Below are 22407 nucleotides of genomic sequence, written 5' to 3' on the forward strand. Positions count from 1 at the left end.
GAGAGTGTGAAGCAGGTCAACTCTGTCTTCGCAGCTGTCCCTGAGAGGGCGCTGTTCCCAAATCAAACCTCCAGAGGCCAGGAATGAAATACTAGAGCGTTCCCACAGAGCTCAGCATCCCTTCCTTCCCACGCAGCGAGCGGTCGCGGGTCCCCAGTGGGGCCACTGCCCACAAACATGGCGGCGCCCTGCTCAGCTTCTCCCCGCCGGGGCCGCAGGGCAGCGCCAGTCTTGCCAGTACTCGGGGACTTCCTCCGCGAGCCGGCTTCCTGCACGGCTGGCATTTAAACCCGAGCCTGGGGCTGCGGGCTGTGGCTGCAGATGCTGAGCTGTCCGCGGGCTGGGCAGCGCCGCCGCCTCCTCTGAGCCTCCGGGGCGGGCGGGAGCAGATTCGAAGCATCCCTTAACTGCACCCGAGCCAAAGTGGGAGAGAGCTGGGGGAGACCGGGGGACCGGGCATCTGACATTTTAATTGCAGGTTTGACTTTTTTCCCAAAATCGCAGCTCTCCCGCCCAACCCAGATATTTTTCCTCTCTCCGGCCTTGGTTGCTGGATGAAGCCGGGGCTGAGCTTGGTCCTGGGAGGAGGGGAAGAGCGCGTTCGCGGTCCCACGCCGTCGACCCGGGGACCCCCGAGCCCTGAGTCCTGGCCATGGTGCGGCTGAGCCCGGCGCTCCGGTGAGGCGGCGGCGCGGTTGGGAACCCGGCGGGCCCTCCCTGCGGGACACCTTCCCCAAGGACCCGGGGTCGCCGACTCCACGCCCTCCTGCTGGGACTGCGCACCGGGGGCGAGCAGGCGAGCGGTGGCCGCGATGTTCAGCTGGCTGCGCTCCGACGACCGCCGGAGGAAGGACCCCGAGGTCTTCCAGACCGTGAGCGATGGGCTCAAGAAACTGTACAGGACCAAGCTGCTGCCACTGGAAGAGCACTATCGCTTCCACGAGTTTCACTCTCCTGCCCTGGAGGATGCCGATTTCGACAACAAGCCCATGGTGCTGCTGGTGGGCCAGTACTCCACCGGGAAGACCACCTTCATCAGGTGAGCCAGCCAGGGTCCCCCAGCAGCCCACCCAGCTGCCCAGCGTTAGACCCTCTGCTCACTCCCGATGTCCCTCCTGGGGACAAGAGATAAGTCTTCACTTGAAATCTCTGAAGAAATCCTTGTGTGGGGGTTGTCCAAAGCTTACCCTGTAATTTCATTGGATGGTCCCTTACTCCATCCTACCTAGCACCTCTCCTCTGCACTCAGCCCATGAAGTGTAAAGTTCAGAGCCATCCCTATGCTACCCATTTTATGGATGGTGAAACTGAAACCCAGGAGGCACAAGTGAGACCTATCCTGGTCACAAATTAGGCTGGTGGGGGTGTCTGACACCCTCTCCTTGTAGGGACATGCGCTTGATGATCAGGACCACTTCCCTTGCCTTATAAAAGCTTCAGCCACTCACACGGGGGCTTTACAGTTGCAGCCAAGGAAGTGGGCCAGGGAGCCTGCTTGTCCTTCTTTCATCAGTTTCCTTTTCCAATCAGAGCTCTTTACAAATATCTCTTGGCAACTGGAGACAAGCAGTGTCTGGAGGCAGAATGCTGTTTTGTTTCCTGTTGATCTTCGTGGCTCCGTAATCATATTAAAGTCTTTTGGAGGTGGACAGAATATTGGCCACGGTCTCATCCAGCTCCTTGACTTGGCAGGCAAGATAACTGAGGCGTAGAGAGGTTAAATGAGTTGTCCAAAGCCATATAACAGGATGGGAGGCTGACCTGGGAATGCGGTCCTAGATGCATGGGAGGAGATGGTTGGCTCAATGCCTATAACTTTGAGGGTGAGTCATCCATCGCCTTGAATTACAGAATCCTCGGGCTGTAGGGATCCTCAGGAAGTCAGCTGTCCTCCTGGCCTTCAAGAGAAGTCCACTTATTGTCCACCAGAGTGATAAGGACCTTTCATATCTTTAGAAGACAGGCTTCTCTCCAGCCCTCAGGCCACATAGCCTTCAAGGCCAGGCCATCTTCCTTGGCCTCATTCACACATTCACAGGCCTGAAAGCTGTTGAGGGTGCTCTGTGTTGAGTGGCCCTCTGTGTTGAGAGTCAGGCTCATAGAAAGTGGTGATGGGTTCAGTTCCCCTCCGCCCCCGCAGTCAATGGTGCTCATCTCCTATGGAAGGTTTCAAAGCAGGGATGCTCTTGTTTCCATTCATTGACCTGCAACATGCAAAGCACTGTGCTTTGTTTGGTGAGGAAAGCAGAAAAGTTCACAGTCTAGTTCCTGATTTTCTAGATTCAAATTTTAGTGCTAAGCTTTTAACACAAGCCGGGAGCAGGGCACACACCATATTAACATGACATGTCTGAACATCAGCTGAGTTTTTCCTTGTGGGGTGGACAGCCTTGGAGTCACTCAGCTTGAGAGGCTGAGTGATTTCTGAAGTTGGGTACCCAGGGGGATTGTTGGCTTTTGGAGGTCTTATATTGTTAGACCTGCAAGGACCCTTGCAAACAGTCTAATTCATTGCTTCTTAACTTTTCATAAAGTCTGTGAACTCATCTTTACAAAAAAGTACCTACATCTCAAATTTACATATAATTTTGGGAGTCCAAGCCTTGGACCTTAGGGCAAAAACCCCTGATCTAATCCATCTCCCTTTTTTTGTTAAACACCCATTGCAGCCAAAGACACCTCAGAGCCTCCTGGTTCTGTGCAAGGTTTCCTTTGTAACATACATCTTCCACCTGGCTCCATGGGAAGCACAGGCCATTTACAAATGGCTCCTGCCCATCACATGGCCTTCCCCAGCCCTCTGGCCACACCTTGGTTATAATTCTTAGTAGGTTGTTTAGAACTTCTCCTTCCTGTGGCACCAGCACTTACTGCCTGGCTCCCTGGGGCCTTGTGCGGGGGGTCTCTGCTACAGGAGCTCCCAGTAGACATTGCAGAATGGGAGGGGAGGTGGGGAGAAGCCAACATCCCCGAGGGCAAGATCCCAGAACAGCAGACGTGTTTAAGTGCCTCTTGTCTGAGACACTCTCCTGGCTTTGCCTGAGTCATGCTGGCTGTTAACTGGGTCTAAAAAGGTGGCAGAGCCGAATTGCTATAGATTACTCCTTATCTGAGGGAGACAGGAAGGCCGGGAGAGGCAGAGCCCTCCTTTTTCTTATCCGCTGAGTACAAGCATTCGCCCTCCCCACTCATGTCAGTAACCGAATTTAGCTCGTGCATCAAAAGCTGTCTCTCTTTTAGAGAGAAGATCCCAGCAGGGGAGGAGGGGTGGCAGCACAGGGAAGGCCTCCAAAACCAAATTACATATTTTCCTTTCTTCTCATTAAATCCACTGAACAGTAATTTTTTTAAAAAATTCGAAAATGCAGACAAGAGTAAATTTGAGGAAGACGAAAAAATGCCCCATCATCATCCTACAACTCAGGGGAAACCATTTTAAATATTTTATATGTAGTTCAGTTCAGTTCAGTCACTCAGTCGTGTCCAACTCTTTGTGACCCCATGGACTGCAGCACGCCTGGCTTCTCTGTCCATCACCAACTCCTGGAGCTTACTCAAACTCATGTCCATTGCCCTGCCAATGCAGGAGACATAAGAGACTCGGGTTCGATCCCTGGGTGGGGAAGATCCCCTGGAGGAGGACATAGCAACCCATTCCACTATTCTTGACTGGGAAATTCCCATGGACAGAGAAGCCTGGTGGGCTACAGTCTGTGGGGTGGCAAAGAGTTGGATACAATTGAAGTAACTTAGCGCATATATATGATGTATGTATATAATATATGTATATGTGTATATATACATATTATATAACACATATAATACATATTTCCAGTATTTTTAGCTATTTTATAACACAGTTGAGATCATGCCATAATGTAATTTTGTATGTGGATTTATTTCACTTATAGCATGAACATTTCTCGAGTAAATTTTTAAATCTCTGTAAGCATTATTTTTAAGAGCTGCATGATATTTCACTGTATGTATATGCAGTTATTCATTTAACCAGTCTACTTCTTTTGAATATTTGAAGTTGTTTCTAATTTTATTTTGTGCTATTATTGTAGGATCAATCTATCTCTATGTATAATACTTTTCCACGTATTAGGCTGTTTTTTCAGAGATTCCCAGAAGTGAAATCACTAGGCCAAAGGTTGTACAGAGTTTTGGTTTGTTTGTTTAATTTTTTCTGATTTTTTAATCTTGGTAGTAAGAATCACATTTTTAAGTTGCTTTTTAAAAGAGTCAGTTGATACCACACGCCTTCCCCAAAGCAGAGAAGGTTCCACTTGGGGTGGCTAGGAGCGCCTGGGTGCAGAATCCAGCCTGCCTTCACAGGTGCAGCCTCTCCCCTCCCCGCTTCTTGCCTTGAGTGCGGCCATTCACATCTTGTATTCCAGCCTGAACCTGAGAGGGACCCTTCCCTTGGAAATAAAGACTTGCCTCTTCATCTGCCCTGGCCCTTGGCCTTCTGTCTCCTAGCGTCCATCTCCTTTCAGTTACATTTCCTTGCCTCAGGGTCTATTTCTTGTCTCAGGAAGAACATGCAGAAAAGAACATTCTTCTAATAACTAATTAATGTGCTATGATCTCTGCCTGAAACAACTTCACTGGCCTAAGGCCCAGCAACCCAGGGTAATAAAATAAACAATAAATTGGCCGGGTGGCTGTTTCCTCCAACACAGGCTGCCTCTTCCTAGTACAGTAGCTCTGTGTCCTTCTGGCCTGGCAGCCTCTCCTCCCACCTCTGCTGTTTTTCTCTCTTCATCCTTCCTCACTCTGGCCTGCAATCTCAAGTCCCTCCTCCTTTGCACCGTTTGGCCCCCTGATCACAGAGATGAATGGCTGGCTGCCCCAGGGGCTATAAGGCCCGGGATCCCAAGGCCTCAAAGAGGACCTCGCTGGCCTGTGGCCATGCTGTAGCAGAGGGCCTGGGGCTTTGGGTGTGGGGCTTGGGGCTGCTGGAGCTGAGTGGGCTGTGTCTCCATAGGGAGAGCTCAGCTGGTCTTGAGCATCTCCCAGCCCTTCTGTAGCATGACTGAGCCTCTACAGTATGAATGGGCACATGGTGGGGAGGGGGCTGGGTGGCTACTCAGCTGGTCCTTTCGCTCCCCCTTTTTCAGGGGGCTCTTTGCATCCTCCTGTAAAGGTGACTCAGCATTTACCTGTGGTTGTACCCTCTCTCGTCACCTCTCTGGCATCTCTGCTGCCCAGGGCTCGTAGCAGCATCACCCCAAGAAAGGATGATTCTCTAATAAGCTGAAGGGCTAGTGAAGGGCCCCTTTCCATTCCAGTAGACCCACTGTCCTCTGCCAGGCTCCTGCTAGCCACAGCCTCGGCAGCTCCTCACTCCTGTCACCCATCCGAGGTCCATGGACATCCTTTTCCTGTCAGGGATCTGATCTGCTAGTCCATAAGTGTGACTAGGTAGACATCTGCCTGCCTCTTACAAAGGCCTGAGTGTTACTCAAGGGAGAGAGGACAGAGCATTGGTCTACCTCCTGATGTCTGGCTTAAGATTTGTCTTGAGAGTCAGGCACAAGCTGGAACCAAGATTGCCGGGAGAAATATCAATAACCTCAGATATGCAGATGACACCACCCTTATGGCAGAAAGTGACGAGGAACTAAAGAGCCTCTTGATGAAAGTCATAGAGGAGAGTGAAAAAGTTGGCTTAAAACTCAACATTCAAAAAACGAAGATCATGGCATCCGGTCCCGTCACTTAATGGCAAATAGATGGGGAAACAATGGAAATAGTGACAGGCTTTTTTTTCTTGGGCTCCAAAATCACTGCAGGTGGTGACTGCAGGCATGAAATTAACAGATGCTTGCTCCTTGGAAGAAAAGCTATGACCAACCTAGACAGCATATTAAAAATCAGAGACATCACTTTGCCAACAAAGATCCATCTAGTCAAAGCTATGGTTTTTCCAGTAGTCATGTATGGATGCTAGAGTCGGACTATAAAGAAAGCTGAGCACTGAAGAACTGATGCTTTTGAACTTTGGTGTTGGAGAAGACCCTTGAGAGTCCTTTGGACTGCAAGGAGGTCAAACCAGTCCATCCTAAAGGAAATCAGTCCTGAATATTCATTGGAAGGACTGATGCTGAAGCTGAAGCTCCAATACTTTGGCCACCTGATGTGAAGAATGGACTCATTGGAAAAGACCCTGATACTGGGAAAGATTGAAGCAGGAGAAGAAGGGGACGACAGAGGATGAGATGGTTGGATGGCATCACCAACTCGATGGACGTGAGTTCAAGTGAGCTCCAGGAGTTGGTGATGGACAGGGAAGCCTGGCATGCTGCAGTCCATGAGGTTACAAAGAGTCGGACATGACTGAGTGACTGAACGGGACTGAACTGAGAGTCAGGTATGGAGGTCATCAGGAGAAACAGGACTGGGAGAAGGACCTCTGGGGAAGAGCTCATCCCATTCCACTGACAGGACAATGCAGCCACAGGAAGAACATGGGAAGCTCAGTAGAACCCAGGCTCCACCCATTCCAGCCAGGAGACTTTGTTAAGAAGGATCTAAGCTTTCTGAACCTCAGTGTCCTTATCACTAACATGCGAATAATGTCAGCTACCTCATAGGGTTATTTAGGCCAGCCTGTGTCAGGGGTGGTTAGGCAAGGCAAGGCTAGTAGGAGGTCTGGCTCCTGGTCTGGCTACTGGTCTCCTTTGCGCTTGGGTCACTTTGTCCCCTGGTAGACATTTCTGTGAACCAGGGACAGTGGTGACCACTCCATAAAGCAAAGAGCTGACTCAGACCTCAACTCGGCCATTGAGTCACCCATCTCTTACCTCGCTTTGTGTCTCTGGAGTGATTTACAGTCTCCCTGAAACCCTGTGAGGCCAACCGGACAAGTAGTATTGTCTTGACCCCATTTTAAAGCTGAAGTACACAACGTTTAGAGAGACCAAAGATACAGATATATAATGCAAATAGGGTTCCCTGATGGCTCAGACAATAAAGAATCTGCCTGTAATGCAGGAGACCTGGGTTTGATCCCTGGGTCAGGAAGATCCCCTGGAGAAGAGAATGGCAACCCACTCCGATATTCTTGCCTGGAGAATTCCATAGAAAGAGGAGCCTGGTGGACTACAGTCCATGGGGTCAAAAAGAGTTGGACACAACTGAGCAACTAACACTAACTAACCTAACACAAATACTTGTGACACAAGGCAGAAAGTGATGTGTGCCTTTAGTGTCCACCTCAAGATATGCAAATTAAGACCTATGTGGATTTTCACGGAGGTGCGAGGACCCTGGGTTTGGAGTCCGTCCAGGTAGAAATGCACTGGGTACTTACAGACATGTGTTTTCTCTAATTATTATCTGTGCCGATGTGAGCCCATGTCTGGTGTAGCCATTGCTTTTCCAAAACTCATGTGTGTCTTTGCAAAACCTTCACTCTGCCCCCCTGAGCTAGTAAGAAACCCAGGATTAGCCCCATTTTATAAAAACTGGGGAAACTGAGGCAGTGGGCTCTGGAGGGACTTGTCCAAGGTCACATCTGCAGGCAAGCAGCCACCCATCAAGGCGCATTCCCTAACTGAGCTGAGGCATCGGGTCCAGCACAGCCACGGCCTCAGGCAACATTCCTGGTGGCCCCGGTCCCTCTGTTCCCCGCCCTGGGTGCTGTCCCAACAGCAGGGAGGGTTGGCCCCACCGTTGCAGAGGCAGGGGCCCCAGAAGCAGACTAGGTTGATTCTTGGCTATGCCTCACCCTGAGTGCTCAGGTGCCAGTAAAACAAGCCACATGCTTAGATTGCCAGCCAAGAAGGACATTGGAAAATGAGGGAGATGATCTTAGGAAACAGTTTGCTTAGGAAAAATAGTCCTCATGGGGAAAACCGGAATTGCATTTGTCTTCCTTATATCCATTTTATTTCTTTTACATTGGATGGCAGGTCGGGGAGACACCCAAACCTTCTCTGCTCTTTGGGCCTCTAAATATTTGTATTTGGCCCTGAATGGGGGCAGTCTCCATCTCCATTTGCTCACCTGCAAAACTGAAATAACTCAGCCATCCTGCAGCACTTCTAGGACTGACTGAGTGGAATAATTCAGGGAAGGGGCACAGAAGAGCACCTGGCTCACAGTGGGTGCTCTGCCTGCCAGCCCCTCCTTGTTCTCATGCTTCCCCACTCCGCTGCTGCCACCCGGGCCTGAATTAACTTTTCTTTTTTTACCCTGCCATGGGAATGTCTTTGCCTGGCAACAGAGGCGATCTGTATCTCTCCCCACAGAGAAAGCAGCCACGAGAGCCCTCAATAGGTTTTCCTTTCTGGACACAGTGCTGGCTTTGTTAAGGGGGCCCTCGGGGCTGCAGGTCATACCCAGATGTCCCTGAGAATTTACCCAGCCCCGGGTTCTCTGCTTGGCTTGACTGCGTCCCTGGATTTGCTTTGGGACTCACTGAACTCTGTGTTTCTCCAGACCCATGTGTGGTCAGCAAATCCAGGGTCATGCGGTTTTAGCCGAAGGGCTCTTGCTGGGCCGCTTGAGGCTCTGAAAACTTCCCAGGAAGTGGCCCTGGCTATGCTGGGGAGCATCACCCTTTGTTCCTCCCCATGGAGCTTACCAGGCTCCTCTGTCCATGGGATTCTCTAGACAAGAATACTGGAGTGGGTTCCCATTCCCTTCTCCAGGGGATCTTCCTGACCCAGGAATCAAACCTGGGTTCTCCTGCATTGCAGACAGATTGTTTACCGTCTGATCCTGCAACAAATATTGGGATGGTGATCTAGGTGCTAGGTACTGGTTTATGCGCTTATGGTCTATAACTAATTTAACCCTCAGAACACCCAGTGAGATGGATTTACCTATGAGGCCCATTTGATGGTAAGGGTTATAGTGCTCACATCAGAGGAAACGTGAGATGAAACGAGATAATTCATGGACAGTCTGGAACACTGTCTGGCACAAGTGCTTAATAAATCAGGACAATGACCTCCCATTTTATAGAGGAAAGTGCCGAGGTTCGCAGAGGTCGAGAACCTTCTGAAGGTTAGAGAAACCAGGTCTGCTGGCCCCAGGCCCTGAGGCTCCCTGCCTCTCCCCTGAGGCTCTGAAGGAGAAGGTGTGCTTGAGAAAGAGGAAGCCCTGCCCATGGGCCGCTGGGGTGATACATTCTCATCACAACCCAGCTTTCAGAATGGGCCTCTGATGGGAGGGAATCCTGTCTTCACACCCAGATGTTGGAGGGAGATGAGGGGCTTCACCAACCTAAAACTGCCGGTATAGGTGGGTGGCCCCCAGCAGCATCTCCTCCATGGCAGCTCACCTGCTAACTCCTTGGGGAGCGAGCCCTGTGGCAACTGAACTGCCCTGGAAGCACGGAGTAACCTAACAGCTCAGAACACAATGAGATGCCCATGAGCTGGAAGAAACCCCGGCCAGTCTCCCTGGCTGCCGCCTGCTGGGCAGAGGGTGGGCACGGGGCTGGGGGCGGGTGGTGGTGGCAAAGAGCATTTCCTTAGGGTAGAGACAGTTGAAGAGCGAAGGATTTGGTGTTAGACTGATAAGGGTTTGGGTTCCTGCTCCATTATTAGCTCTTTAACGTGGAGGAAGCCCCATAACCCTTCAAAGCCTTGGGCTCCTCCATACAGCTGTCCCTCGTTCCTTGGTGTCCACGGAGCGCTGTTTCTAGGACCCCACCTGTCTTGCAGATGCTCACGCCCCTGCAAGTATAAAATGGCACAGCACAGCAGACCCTCCGGATCCATAGGGCCCACATTCAACAGTTGGTTGTGTTCTCAGATGTGGAGGGCTCGGATACAGAGACCCCAGCTGCACCTACTAGGGCTGCCAGAGGAGCTATGTTCTTGAAGTGATGAGGGTGATGTCTGCCTGGACATGCTATTGTCAGTGGAGCTATCGGCATAATGACAGTGTCCAGAGCAGGTTGTCAACCCGGGCTGCAATTTGAATCAACCAGGGAGTTCCTGAAAAAGACCAGTGGTCAGGGCCCCATCCTGGACCAGCGGGTCAGAACCCCTGGGCTGGACCCAGCATTGTTAGCTGGAGCTCCACGGGCTCCACGTGCAGTGGGCTGAGGCCCACTGGCCCAGGAGTTCCCAGGCTCCCTTCCTGGCCAGCAGTCTCTGATTTGCCATCTCTTCTCCTAAGGGCTCCTTGACTTTTCCCTCCGGGCATGAACATGGCCCCTTAAGGTTTAGGGGGAGGGTCTTGGCACACGCTGAGGGCTCACCCAAGGGTCTCTGTTTGTTGGGCAACCCACCCCTTAGCTTCTTGTCCGTCGTGGCCCCTGGGACTCTCCTCCGGCCAGTCCCAGCCCAGGGCAGCACTGCACTCTTCTGCCCGCAGTCCAGCCTTAAGCACTTTGGGCTCAAAGCTGTTCTGCTGCTGCTGCTGCTGCTAAGTCGCTTCAGTCGTGTCCGACTCTGTGCGACCCCATAGATGGCAGCCCACCAGGCTCCCCCGTCCCTGGGATTTTCCAGGCAAGAACACTGGAGTGGGTTGCCATTTCCTTCTCCAGTGCATGAAAGTGAAAATTGAAAGTGAAGTTGCTCAGTCGTGTCTGACTCTTAGCGACCCCATGGACTGCAGGCTACCAGGCTCCTCCATCCATGGGATTTTCCAGGCAAGAGTACTGGAGTGGGGTGCCATTGCCTTCTCCGAAGCTGTTCTGAGCTCCTGCCAAAGAGTCTGATTTTCCTTCCAGTTTGTTCTCTTCATTCTCTGGCTCACCGTGGGCTCCAAAGGGGGCTGTGGAGAGGGGCAGTGGCCTCAGGCTCTCTATGCTCAGGCCTGGAGGAGAGCAAAGAAAAACACATATGCCCTGGGGCCACAGCCTGGTGGCTGTCCTAGAGGGTGGGACTGAAAGTCTAGGGTGGGATGGGGATCCTCTTCCTAGTGAACCCCTCACACGCTTTCTATCATGTATGAGCTCTCTTTATATTAAATGACTGGCTAAACAGATCAATAACCACCTATGGCCAGCCTCCAGAGCCTCGGGGTAGTCTAATTCTAACCACATCTGTGTACAGGTACTTTGGCAGACTCCCATTAGCTGTAAAGTCCACAGTATTCTGTGTAGGAATCAGTTTCAAGCCATGCTTTATTTCTGAGCCCAAACCTTGCTTGTCCCACCCACCCCTCCTCATCATGGAGGTGAAAAGAAAAGGACCAAGGACAGATTTGATATTTTAAGTTCAACTGAAATCCTACTTCCTCCCAAAGGTCTTCGGATTCCGCATCCATGAAAATCTCTCCCTTCCATGAAATTTCCCTGATTGCCCCTCCACCATGACTCACCCCAGCATCTGCCTTGTTGCGGGCAGGAGGTGTTGATCTGCCCACAGCATCCCTCCATTATGACTGTGCTCCCTTCCACCAGGTATCTCCTGGAACAGGATTTCCCGGGCATGAGGATTGGGCCCGAGCCGACCACTGACTCCTTCATTGCGGTGATGCAAGGCGAGATGGAGGGCATCATCCCCGGGAATGCCCTGGTGGTGGATCCTAAGAAACCTTTCAGGAAACTGAACGCCTTTGGCAATGCCTTCTTGAACAGGTGGGTACAGAGGGAACGCACGCATCCTGGGTGCTCTCTTTTCTCCTTGGAGTATGAAAGGGTAGAGCAGGATCTTGGGAGACCCTGTATCTTTTCTAGACCTGGAATCTCTCTTGATTGTCCCTTTCTTAGTGGGAATGAAACCACCATTGATTAGGGATATGGAAGCTGCTAACACTGGCCTGATTTCTCCTGATCAAGTTGGGGGAGGGATCCAACTAGTTAAATCCCATCTCTAATCCACACGTCCCTCCAGGAAAAGCAGAGAGGGCTGCCCTCTGTAGTTCCCAGCTTTTGCCTATCCTTTGGAAGGGCTCTTCAGCCAGCTAGAAGGAGGCAGAGGAAGGTTCCTCCTGTTTTGGACATTGTTTTTATTTGGTGGCAGGGACCCTGGACTTAAGGTAGAAGCCCTGGCTTTGATCACTGTCCCTCCTACTAAACCCACTATGTGACCTTGGACAAGTCCCCTCCCCTGAGACAAGTCAGCCTGTAAACACTAGGGTCACTGGGTCAGTTTGAGTGGAAGAAGCTCTAGTGGCTGCTCCGCAAGCTGACCCAGGCCTTCCCATTACTCTGCTTACCTAGAGTGCAGGATGATCCCCTGATCAGGCTTATAATGTAGGCCCACACCACAATTTTGCATGCATATTGCATTAAAAAAAATGTAAGCTACTTTCTATAATTGAAGGCATTTAGAGTAAAGGTAATGACTATGGGCTTTGGGTTAAGAACCCATCCAACAGCACCATGCTCTTAGATAGATTACCTAACTGGTCTGTGTCTCACTTTTCCCATCTGTAAAATAGGATGAGAGTAAATCTCCTCCTCCAAGGCAAGAGGACTTTGTGAGAAAGTTGGCATTTGACACAGATATTCAATGATGAGTGAAGTCACATGCAAAGGGTTAAAAAAGGACATTTCAGGAAGAGAAAACTAAAAAAAAAATGTGTATATATATATATATATATGTGTGTGTGTATATATATAAGCAGAGAGGATTCAAGAACGTGGCTTAATGCAGGAACCCTGTGACTTCTCTGCTAGAGCTGCCACAGCTGAGTGACAGATGTATACATGAACTGTTCACTGACCGGCCAGGCACGTCCCCTGGGAGGAAAAACAAGGAGCAGGGCAGGGCAGGGAGTCGGGGAGGCCCTTCCATGTACCACCGGCTTCACTGCAGCCATGTACAGGACGGCTACACCCCAGGTGCCTGCTTCCTGTCCTTGTACTGCCCAGGGACCCTATTCCGCCCTGACATCTCCCTTCCCCTCCTCTGAGGGGTGTCCCAAGCCTTTTCCTCAGCCTCCTCTTGCACTGGATGACCTTGCTTCCCATTCTAGAGAAGATGGAATCCCATATCCCTGGGTTCCCTGCAGTTGGTTTGGTTCCAGTCTGTCCATAAGTGGAGCCTGTTTGCGTTGGTCCTCCCCCGCCATGCAGCCCAGAGAGCTGCATCCTCTTTTACCCTCAGGTCTGCCGCTTCCCCACCCCCAACCAAGAACCCCCAACACCCAGCCATCTTCCCAGGGACGGCTCTGTCGGTTACTCCTCTTCCTGACAGCTCCACCCTCCCTTGGCTCCTTTACCACAGGGAACTATCTTCTTGAGAACCCTGCAGCAGGCCCTACTAGCTCTTACCCCCTCGCTTTCCTTCCACAGCCAAGCTTCTGGGCTTCACCTCCTCACTCCTTCCTGCCCCCACCCTGTGGAACACGGCTTTCCCATCACAGCTGCCCATGTGAACATTGTCGGTGACCTCTCTGTGATAAGCCGTCAGCACTTTCGGCCCCCACCCCAGCCCATCTCTCAACCACCATCCCCTCTCAGCTCCTTGGCCTCCTCCTGTCTCCCTGGCAGACCCTCTCCAGTCTTCCCCGGCCCCCTCTTGCTCTGGCCCCTGTGACCTGGTGTTCCCCTCAGCTTCCTGCCCTTCTCACTCCATGCACCTGGCCTGGGTGATGCTCAACCAGAGCCCTGGCCCCAAACACCAGCCCCATGTACATGACCTCCTGGTCACCAAGTGACAGCAACCCTGCTCAAACTGGTTTCAGCAGAACGTGGAATTTATTGAGGAATGCTGGGGTGTGCCTTAGAACCTATGGACAAGAATCTGGCTGGGCCCAAGGCATAGAGGAAACCATGGGCTTTAATAGGACAGGGGCCGCGCCATGGACTATCGAGCACAGTGCCAGAAACGCAGCATTTGCTTCATAAGTACTTACCAAAATGATCTGGAGAAGCTGACAACCACCAAATCAGATTGTATCACTCTTTTGCTTAGAACGTTCCAATGGATTTTTACCACCCTCAGTATAAAATCTGCATTTCTTAATGTGGCTTTCAAGGCCCTCATAATCTGGCCCCAACCTCCCTGTCTGGCCACGTGTCTAGCTGCTCCAGCCTTCTGGTTCTCATCTCAGTGATAGTGTCCCCTGGCCTGGTGCCTACACACACACACACACGCACACACACACACATGCTCCCCTCCCCCTCTCATTTCCGTGTGGCATCTCCCTCTGCTTCTGTTAGTTTCCTAGGACTGCCAGAACAAATTACTATGAACTAGGTGGCTTGAAAGTAAATATTGACTCATAGTTCTGGAGGCTAGAAGTTCAAAATCAAGGTGTTGGCAGGGTCATGCCCCCTTTGAAGCCCATAGGGGAAATCTTTCCTTGCTTCTTCCAGCTTCTGGTTACTCCAGGCATTTTGTTTGTATCAGAATAATTCCAGTCTCTGACTCCATCTTTACATGGCCATCTCCACTCTGTGCGTCTCTGTATCTTCACCTGGCTACACACACACACACACACACACGCACCCTGGCTTCCTGCCTGCACCCCTGTCCTCCCAGCAAAACTGGTCACCTTTTGAGGTCTTACTTCAGGTTCTGTCTCCCCTGTGTGGCTTCCTGGACTCTCTTTCCCATGCATCCCTGGCCTCCTCACCTGACCTGCATTTCTGCAGCCACCTTACTGGAGAGCAGAGGCTCCCTTCCCTGTCTGTTCCCAAGACAGTGGGACCATGAACTGTGATGGTCAGACACCTTGTTGGCTTCCACCAAAAATGGCGTTTAAGAGAGAAGGCTTGAAGTAAGAAGGATCCAGCTTGGGTTTACCAGTTTGTATTTGGAGACTTTGGTATGTAACACTGGAAATGTGGGCCTCTTAAAAGCCCACATAAGCATTCCTGCATGGTGTGGCCCATTCTTCAAGTCCAGTTGTAGTGTCTCCTCCTCCAGGAAGCCTTCCTTCCACCTTGGATCTCCTGAGTCCTTCACTTGACCTCGTGGGGGTGCTGGTCCCATGGTACCCATATCCTTGTGCACACCTCCACTATTCTACCAGACTGTGCTCCTGGGGGGGCAGGGATCGAGTGCCGGACATCCTGGAGGCCCTGCCAGCAGGGGCTCACAGACATAGTCCCACAGCTGCCTTAGGATGCCCCCGAGAGCTTCCTCCAAGTACAGATCCTGAGTCCACTATGGGGGTTGGTCTAACTTGGGCTGGGAGTCTGCATTGGAACCTCTGCCCAGGGCAGGAGAGGTTGGTATGGGGCCAAAAGGAGGGTGCCTGAGAGGCAAGGGCAGAATGGCGGCTCACCACGCGTCTCTTCCCACCCGTGCAGGTTTGTGTGTGCCCAGCTGCCCAATCCCGTGCTGGAGAGCATCAGCGTCATCGACACACCAGGCATCCTCTCTGGAGAGAAGCAGAGGATCAGCAGAGGTAAGCGAGGCCCCTAGTAGGCTTGGCCCTGGCTCTGTGTCGTGTTCTTTCCAGAATGTTCTCCGGCTTCTATACCAGGGTAGAGGTTCCTGGGGCCTTGCTGCCTCCTAATGAGTCAGTGCTGCCTCATGTGCTGTGTGGGGTGGTCCTAGGCAGGGGCTAGCACCAGAGTTTAGGTCCATTGTCACTCAGGAGCAGCTGGCCTCAGGCTTCTCATCTGTGAAATGGACATATCAGCGTCTGCCTTACTCACCTCATTGGGTTTCTTCCTGGGCCAGACCCTGGCTTGTTCTGAAGGTCCTGCTGTCCCTGCCCCAGGAGCTGGCAGCTCTGCAGGGGAGGCAAGTGCTGGCAGAGGACTTCATCCAACAGTGTGAGGATGACAGTGTGCTTTGGGGTGTGAGAGCAGGGAGCTGGATCCTTGAAAATGCTCATTCCAGCAGATGTGGGTGACTGCTCATTGAGGGAGGTCCCTGGCATGGGGGATCAGGAGCCTGAACTCGGGAGCCAGACCACCAGCGTTCTGAGCCTGCCTCTAACACCTCCTGGTAGAGTGACCTGGAGGGTTTCTTTCCTTCAGCCGCCTCACCTGAAGAGTGGGGGACATAAGTCTATCTACCTTCTAGGGTTGTTTGAGGATTAAAAGAAATAACACAAGTGAAAAATCTCCTGTCTGGCACATAGCAAGTGCCCAGTAAAAATGAGTTCTTACCAGTCATCACCACCACCAGCATCATTGGGTTTTTCCTAGCTCTAAAATACTAGATGGATACTGCAAAAGTCTTAAAGCTACGGCTCATGACTATGCTCCCCCAGCCTCTCCAGCCACACCAGGCTGTGTGCCCCAGGCAGCCCCCTACCCTTTCTGGGCTGATGCTGTATTTCTGGTAAGAAAAGCTGATGAAGCCATGCCCACCCCAGTCCTGGAGCTGGCAGCTGGGCAGGAGCCAAACCAGCACTCAGACGGCAGCTTCTGGGAAGGGAAGACTTTGCACAGGCAAGAGTTCTCTGGGCAACCTTTGGTGACAACCCACCTTCCTCCCACACATGCCTGGGGTGAGGTGCATGTATGGTGGTGCAGGGGTGAGGCGGGCATAGAACCGATGGCCTGGGGGGGAGGGGCATCTCACCCCCTCCCTCTGGTCTACCTGCCCTTTGGAAGCACTCTGTTCAGGGCCCCATAGTGGGGTGCAGGGGGCAGCTTGGACAGCTGCCTGCTTCTATTTGTTTCCCTAATTATTCCCTTCCTCCTGACCAGTCCCTACCATCACCCCTTAAGTCTTTCTCTAGGTCCTCCTGAGTTTAGGCCTAAAGGGGATTTACACAGACAGCCTGTGTCTCCTCGTGGAAGAGAGAAGACAAAGTTCTCCCCTTGAACTCCCCAAGCATTGGGTGGCTACGTTCCTACAAGTACAGCCTGACTGGGGGTCCAGAGAAGATTCCAGCCTTTGGGTTTCCAAGGGCACTGGACTGGGAGTTTAGAGCATTGGGGTTTAGAACCTGTGGGTCTGAGTAGGTCACATTTTCCCCTGCGTCTTAATGTCCCTGTGAGTAACAAAGGGTAATCACTTGACCTCGTGTTGTCCACAGACAGTAATGGAAACTTGGACATCAGCTCTGGAACTGGATCACAGTGAGCTCCCTTCTTTTGTTTTTATGACACCCAGGGCCTCCCTGTTAAACAGCACCAGGGCAATCTATCAATACAATGGCCTTCCTTGCAGTTGTGCAGTGCACTGCCTGTGCAACTGTACATGGCAACCCTGCTTCTAGAGATGCCTGCCTTCCTCAGCTTCTGTTCCATTCTGTTCTTTTCCTATTCCTCTTTCTCCTGACTTTATCTTTGGACCTCAATGGCTTCTCTACAGTAAACTGGGGGCTCAGTTTTCCTGCCTGCCCTTCCTATCTCCTTCCCACCCCATGACAACTGCCACCAGGTCTCTCCCCACTTCTGGGAGAAGTGATAGCCCAGTGTGTGTCTCTGCAGACCCGTTTGATCTCTGCCCTCCTGAGCCTAGACTATAAATGCAGCTGCCGGCAAAGTAGCCTGGGATAAAAACAAGAGCTGAGAGCTGAGCTGCCAGTCCTGCATCATCAGCCTGGGGCAGGGCTGACCTCAGCACTCCACAGAGACCAGGAAAATAGAGGGTGGGGATTGGATACCCTCAGATATCAGGGACACCCCAGATAAGGAAAGTTTCTAGTATGAAGACCACCCCCCATCCTTCACAATCAGCCATAGAATTCGGTAGTTCAGTGTTTACCTATATGCATATAACCCTCTGTCTATATACATCACGCCTCCCTTCACATATCCCCCCATGCACGCACACAGGCTATGTGCACAGAACCAAACACTCTTCCTGTGGCCTTTAGCCTAGGCTCTCAGAACTCTGGGTTTGGCCACAGCACAGATTTGGTGCTTCTTGCCTTCCTGCAGCCCAGGGCCAGGATAGTCCTTGGATAGCCCAGCAGGCACACACCAGACCGAGGTGGTGAGTCAAGCCTGAAATCCAGCCATGTTCCGCTCACTGAGCCTCATGCCAGGGTCAAGGCTGTGTCTCACCAGGGAAACAAGGCATCGTTATCACATTTCCACTGAGCCTCTTCTGGGCCAAGGCCTGGTGCGCCACTTCTCCCAGAGGCCCCTCCCAGGCCTCAGACTTCACAGGTGGAGCACTCAGGCGCCAGGCCAGAGCTGGGCCAAGTGTGGTCCTTGGTCAGGGCTTGGCCCCTCTGCCCAGATCTGGGGGTGTCTCGTGTGTCTTGTGGGAGAGTGGAAGCAGGGACGTCCGGGAACCTGAACCTGGGAAGTCCCAGCCCACACTGTCTCTGGATGCAGATGCTTTGGGGTGGGCGGGAGAGGGGCAGGGAGGCAGTTGCTGGAAGTGACAGGATGTGTCCAGCCCGGGACTCATTACTGGGAAGAAGCAAGGATGCAGCGGAAGAGGAAGGCTCCGGAAGCCTGAGTGTCCTCACACTTGGGAACCACATTTCCTGTCCGCCTCCCAGCTAGAAACCCCAACAGGCCCCACCTTAGAAAAGCAACCCCACGGTGCACTGCACACATCACTCCAGCGGACCCCACCCTGTGCAGGTGAGCTCAGCAGGGCCGGAGCAGGAGAACACTTGCCCAGGTCACACAGCCGGGATGGGAACTCTGGTCTCCTGCTTCCCTGTCCAGTAGCTTTTCAGCACATTAGCATAGCCTGCCTGCCCACGAGGAGCTCAGAGAAGAGGAATGGGGGCACGCTCTCCTCTGCAGATCAGGGGGCACTCTCTCCTCTGCAGATCAGGGGGCACTCTCTCCTCTGCAGCTTTCCCCTGGAGAACCCGGAGGGTCAGGGCCAATCCTCAGTCTCCCGTCCCTGGCCTGTTCCTGGCGCCCTCACTTAGGGACCTCCAGGCCCCCGGACCACATGCTATACATACACATGTAGGGTTGTCACATGCCAGGGCGGAGTAGCAGAGTCCCGAGTCCCTTCAAAAGGGTGCACGGACACCTTGTGGCCGCCTGGGAGGCCTGGGACAAGGCTGTTGGGCCGCTTTTCAAGGTGACTTCTGGGAGGCATGTAGTGTGGTCTTTGTCATCTTAACTGGTCCCACACTTTGCAAGCTGATACCTTCTAATTTCTCTTTCTCTAAGATGTCTTTAAATCTTGACAAATTCTGGAACAGGACCTTTTATGTACCCACCTCAAATAAGCTCAGCGCCCAGAGCTCCAGCCTTGCAGGGCTTTGAGCCGAGAAGGGAACACAGAGGGGAGTCAGGATCTGGGTCCTAGCCCCAAGTTTACCACCACCTGGCTGTGTGAGCTGGGGCGAGCCCCTTCACCTCTCTGTTCCCTCTCCCTTCCCTGTTAGATGTTTCTGCCTGTTTACCTCCTGGCACATGGAGAGTTATGAGAGTCAGATGAGACTGTGTGGCTGAAAATACCAAGAAATGTGCTGCCTTGTCAGCACCCTTGCACTGCTTCTCAGGCTGTGAAGGAAGCTGGTTGATGACTAAGGAGTTGCTGCACTTATTGTTGTTTGTCTCATTGATTTCCTCCTGCCTGGAATTACTTAGAAATGCTTTCTTCCTTCCAGTGCCCTGGAGCCTGCCTGGGGTGGGGGGCAGGCCTGTAGGCTGCCCAGGTTCTGCTCCAGGGGCCTGCTCACCCGCTCTCCCAGAGGAGGCAGACTTGCTACCTGTAATTCCAGGATGGCCAGCTTCACCATCAGTCTTCCAGAGCTTGAATCTCCCACCACCCACTAGTCCACATTTCATGAGCCTTTGGGCTACTGCAGGGAATTGAGAGCTCTGTTGTGGGGCTCTGAGCCGTTCCCAGGACCAGTGAGGGAAAGGGGGTTCACCACCCCAGATGTCCCGACAGAGCCTCCAGACTGAGTCTGGGCCCTCCCCATGGCTCTCTTGTAACCAAGGTTCTACCATTGATCCCTCACCAGTCAGTCATTTGTATCCCCATTTTACAGCTGAAAAACTGAGGTTCAGACTTGCCTAAATCCACACAGAAACTAAATGGGAGAGCAGCCCATTCCCCTTTCCTGAATAGGTCTACTCCGTGCTTTTCTGATGCTCCCATTCCTGGATCTGCATAATCTCAGTCTACAAAACCAATTAGATACCCAGCCTGGAGCCCGCAAGGCTCTATAGCCAGGAGCAGGGAGGCTGAGCTTCAGAGAGCTGACAGAGTCATTGCTTGACTCTCATTTCCTCATAGCCACACCTGGGGAGGAAGCTTTCTCAGCATCCCCCCCACTGGTAATTTGATAGCCAGCCCTGCCAGAGCAAGCAGAATTTGCAAAAGTGGAAGGATGAAGAGGAGGCCTCGGTGCTTCTGAAATCCTAGAAAGGGTTCCCAGAAGCCATCTGCCTGCCCTCAGGCAGGAGCAGCCTTCATATGGGCACCCAGGACATCGAAGACAGCAGCCCCCAGCCTTCCTTCCCCCGGATTAACAAGCAAAGAGACCAAGGACCAGAGAAGGAAGGCTTCTTGCCCCAAGACACACAGCAAGTTGATAGCTGAGCAGAAACTAGAGGTGGGCGTGTCCAGACCAGTGCTCTTCAGATGACCCCTTGAGAGCACACCCAAGTCATAGAAACTCGGGCTTGAAAGAAGCCTCATAGAGGGGCAGAGCCATAGGAGCAGCCAGGGTCACAGGCAGTCTCACCTGCATCCTTGTTGTTGATTGGATCCTCACAGCCAGCCTCTGGCAGGGCATGGTGGGTTCTGTAACTAGAGAAAGCAAGGTTCGGAAAAAGGAGACCGGCACTTGATAGGAACAGATCACCTTTAATGAGGCGAGAAGGGGCAGCAGTCAGATTAGTGAGCTGCTGTGCTAAGTCAAAAAGAGAGTAGGTATATATAGAAAACATAGATGCAGAGATACATCGTTTTGAGGGGGTCTGTTTTTCCTCATGATTATTTTTGATTAGTTAGCTTTCAGCAACTGGCGCAAGGAATTCCTGAGACCAGCCGGAGACTGGGATTAGCTGGGAACTGAATGTAATCAATCTCAATGTCCATTCCTTTCTTCGGGGGAGAAAGTTCTTTATCTGTATAGAATGATGGGGAGGATCTGGAGGGGAGTTTTAACTCCAGGCTATTTTGAGCCTTGTAGCTTTCCTTCAGGTCCAATTCAGAGACCAGGAAACCGAGGCCCAGCGATGGCTTATTCACTGTCCCTGGGATGTAAAAGGCAGACCAGGTCTCACATTTCAGTTCTGAGCAGCACGTGCTGATAGAGCACCTACTGTGTGCCGGGGACCATGCTGAGAGCAGGGAAGCAGAGGAGGATGTGCAGGCCCTGCCCCGCCAGCTCCCGATGCAGCAGGAGGACAATGCATCCTGATGGTTCCCTGGGTCAGCCGAGAGGCCGGCACCTGCCTGAGGGGCACCTGACCCAGCCGTAGGGACGGGCACGGCCCTGTTCTGGCAGCATGACCCGGTGTCATCCCTCTCTTGCCCCTCCCCACGCGGGGTCCCATCAGGCTTCCGGGATTTGCCCCACTCCCTCCAGGTCTTTGCAGCGGAGGCTCCTTGTGCAAGGCTACCATCACTGTGGACTGGCGAGGGCTCAGAGGCCGGGAGCCTCTTCTCTGTAGCTTCGCTGGCCCCTTCGATCTCCCTAGCCCATGGAGGGGTGATTGGAGAGCTGGGCTTAGAGCCCGAAGACCTGCGTTCTGGTCCTAAGCCCTGGGCAGTCTCAGCGGCTTGCTTTGAGCCGTGTCAAGTGTCCAGGACTAGTGGCTCTGACTGCCCAGCTGACGGTGAGCAGTTGCCACCAGCGGCCACATGAGGTGTGCTGAGCAGTGAGGGCTGAAATCTACCACACAGGAGGGAGGGACATAGGGAAGGGGCAGCCTGCTCTTCGCAGCCGTCCTCCCCATAGCCGGCACCACCACAGCCAAAACCTTGTCCGGCTAGATTTGGGAGCAGGCCTCAGCAGAAGGGCAGAGGCCACTGAGCCCCACTGCCCTCCCCAGCCACGGCAGAGGGCAAGCTTGCTGGTTCCAGGCACCGCAGCAGCAAGGTCGCGACCTGTTTTCCAGGTTGTTGGGGCACTGGGGCCCGGAAGTCAGTTTGCCTTGATTTTCTGAGCCCTCTGCCCGCTTTCCTGCCTATGGCTCTGAGGGGCTGCCTTCTGGAGGTGAGGTGAGAGCCGCCCTCCACCTGGCTGTGCTGAGGAAGATTAAATCTAGCCAGAGCCAGCCCTTGGAAGGGACGGTGGAGGGAGTGGGTGCAGGCTGCAGGCCCCCCGGTGCAGGCAGGCAGGGACCTTGGGGCTCAGTGGAGCTGCGAGTCCGGCCTGGGCACAAGGAGGGGAGCAGGAGGCAGGGGGCTCACAGGTGCAGGACCACTGCCCGCAGGACTGTGTAGGGTGCCCAGGGCCCTGTAGCCAGGTCTAGTCCTGAACACCCCCTCCCCAACACATACACACATACACACACACCAGCAATTGACTCTCCTCTCATCTCTGAGTCTCTCCTCTGGAAAGTGGGACTGTGCCTGCCTCAGAGGGTGGTGTGGGGGTGAATTGAGGTCGTGATGTGAACTGAATCGAAGTCTGAGGCTCTAACAGTCTCTCCAGGGATTCTGCTGTACTCATGCCGAGGACCTTGTTACG

The 22407-nt window shown here is 52.8% G+C and overlaps 1 protein-coding gene across 1 annotated transcript in view; it reads left to right on the forward strand.

The window, feature by feature from the left end:
• The first annotated feature begins 311 nt into the window (after positions 1-311).
• The window catches only part of EHD3 (EH domain containing 3), a 29161-nt gene continuing 7065 nt past the window's right edge, over positions 312-22407 (forward strand). The window contains exons 1-3 of the mRNA XM_086326143.1: positions 312-1039; positions 11375-11551; positions 15179-15276. Of these exons, the coding sequence (XP_086182269.1) occupies positions 813-1039; positions 11375-11551; positions 15179-15276 (502 nt within the window). The 5' untranslated portion in view covers positions 312-812. The remainder of the gene's footprint in view (positions 1040-11374; positions 11552-15178; positions 15277-22407) is intronic.

Source organism: Bos grunniens, chromosome 11 (assembly GCF_055505025.1).
Source record: "Bos grunniens cultivar Pamir isolate PY7600 chromosome 11, Bosgru_T2T1.0, whole genome shotgun sequence".
In the NCBI taxonomy this organism is placed as follows: domain Eukaryota; kingdom Metazoa; phylum Chordata; class Mammalia; order Artiodactyla; family Bovidae; genus Bos; species Bos grunniens.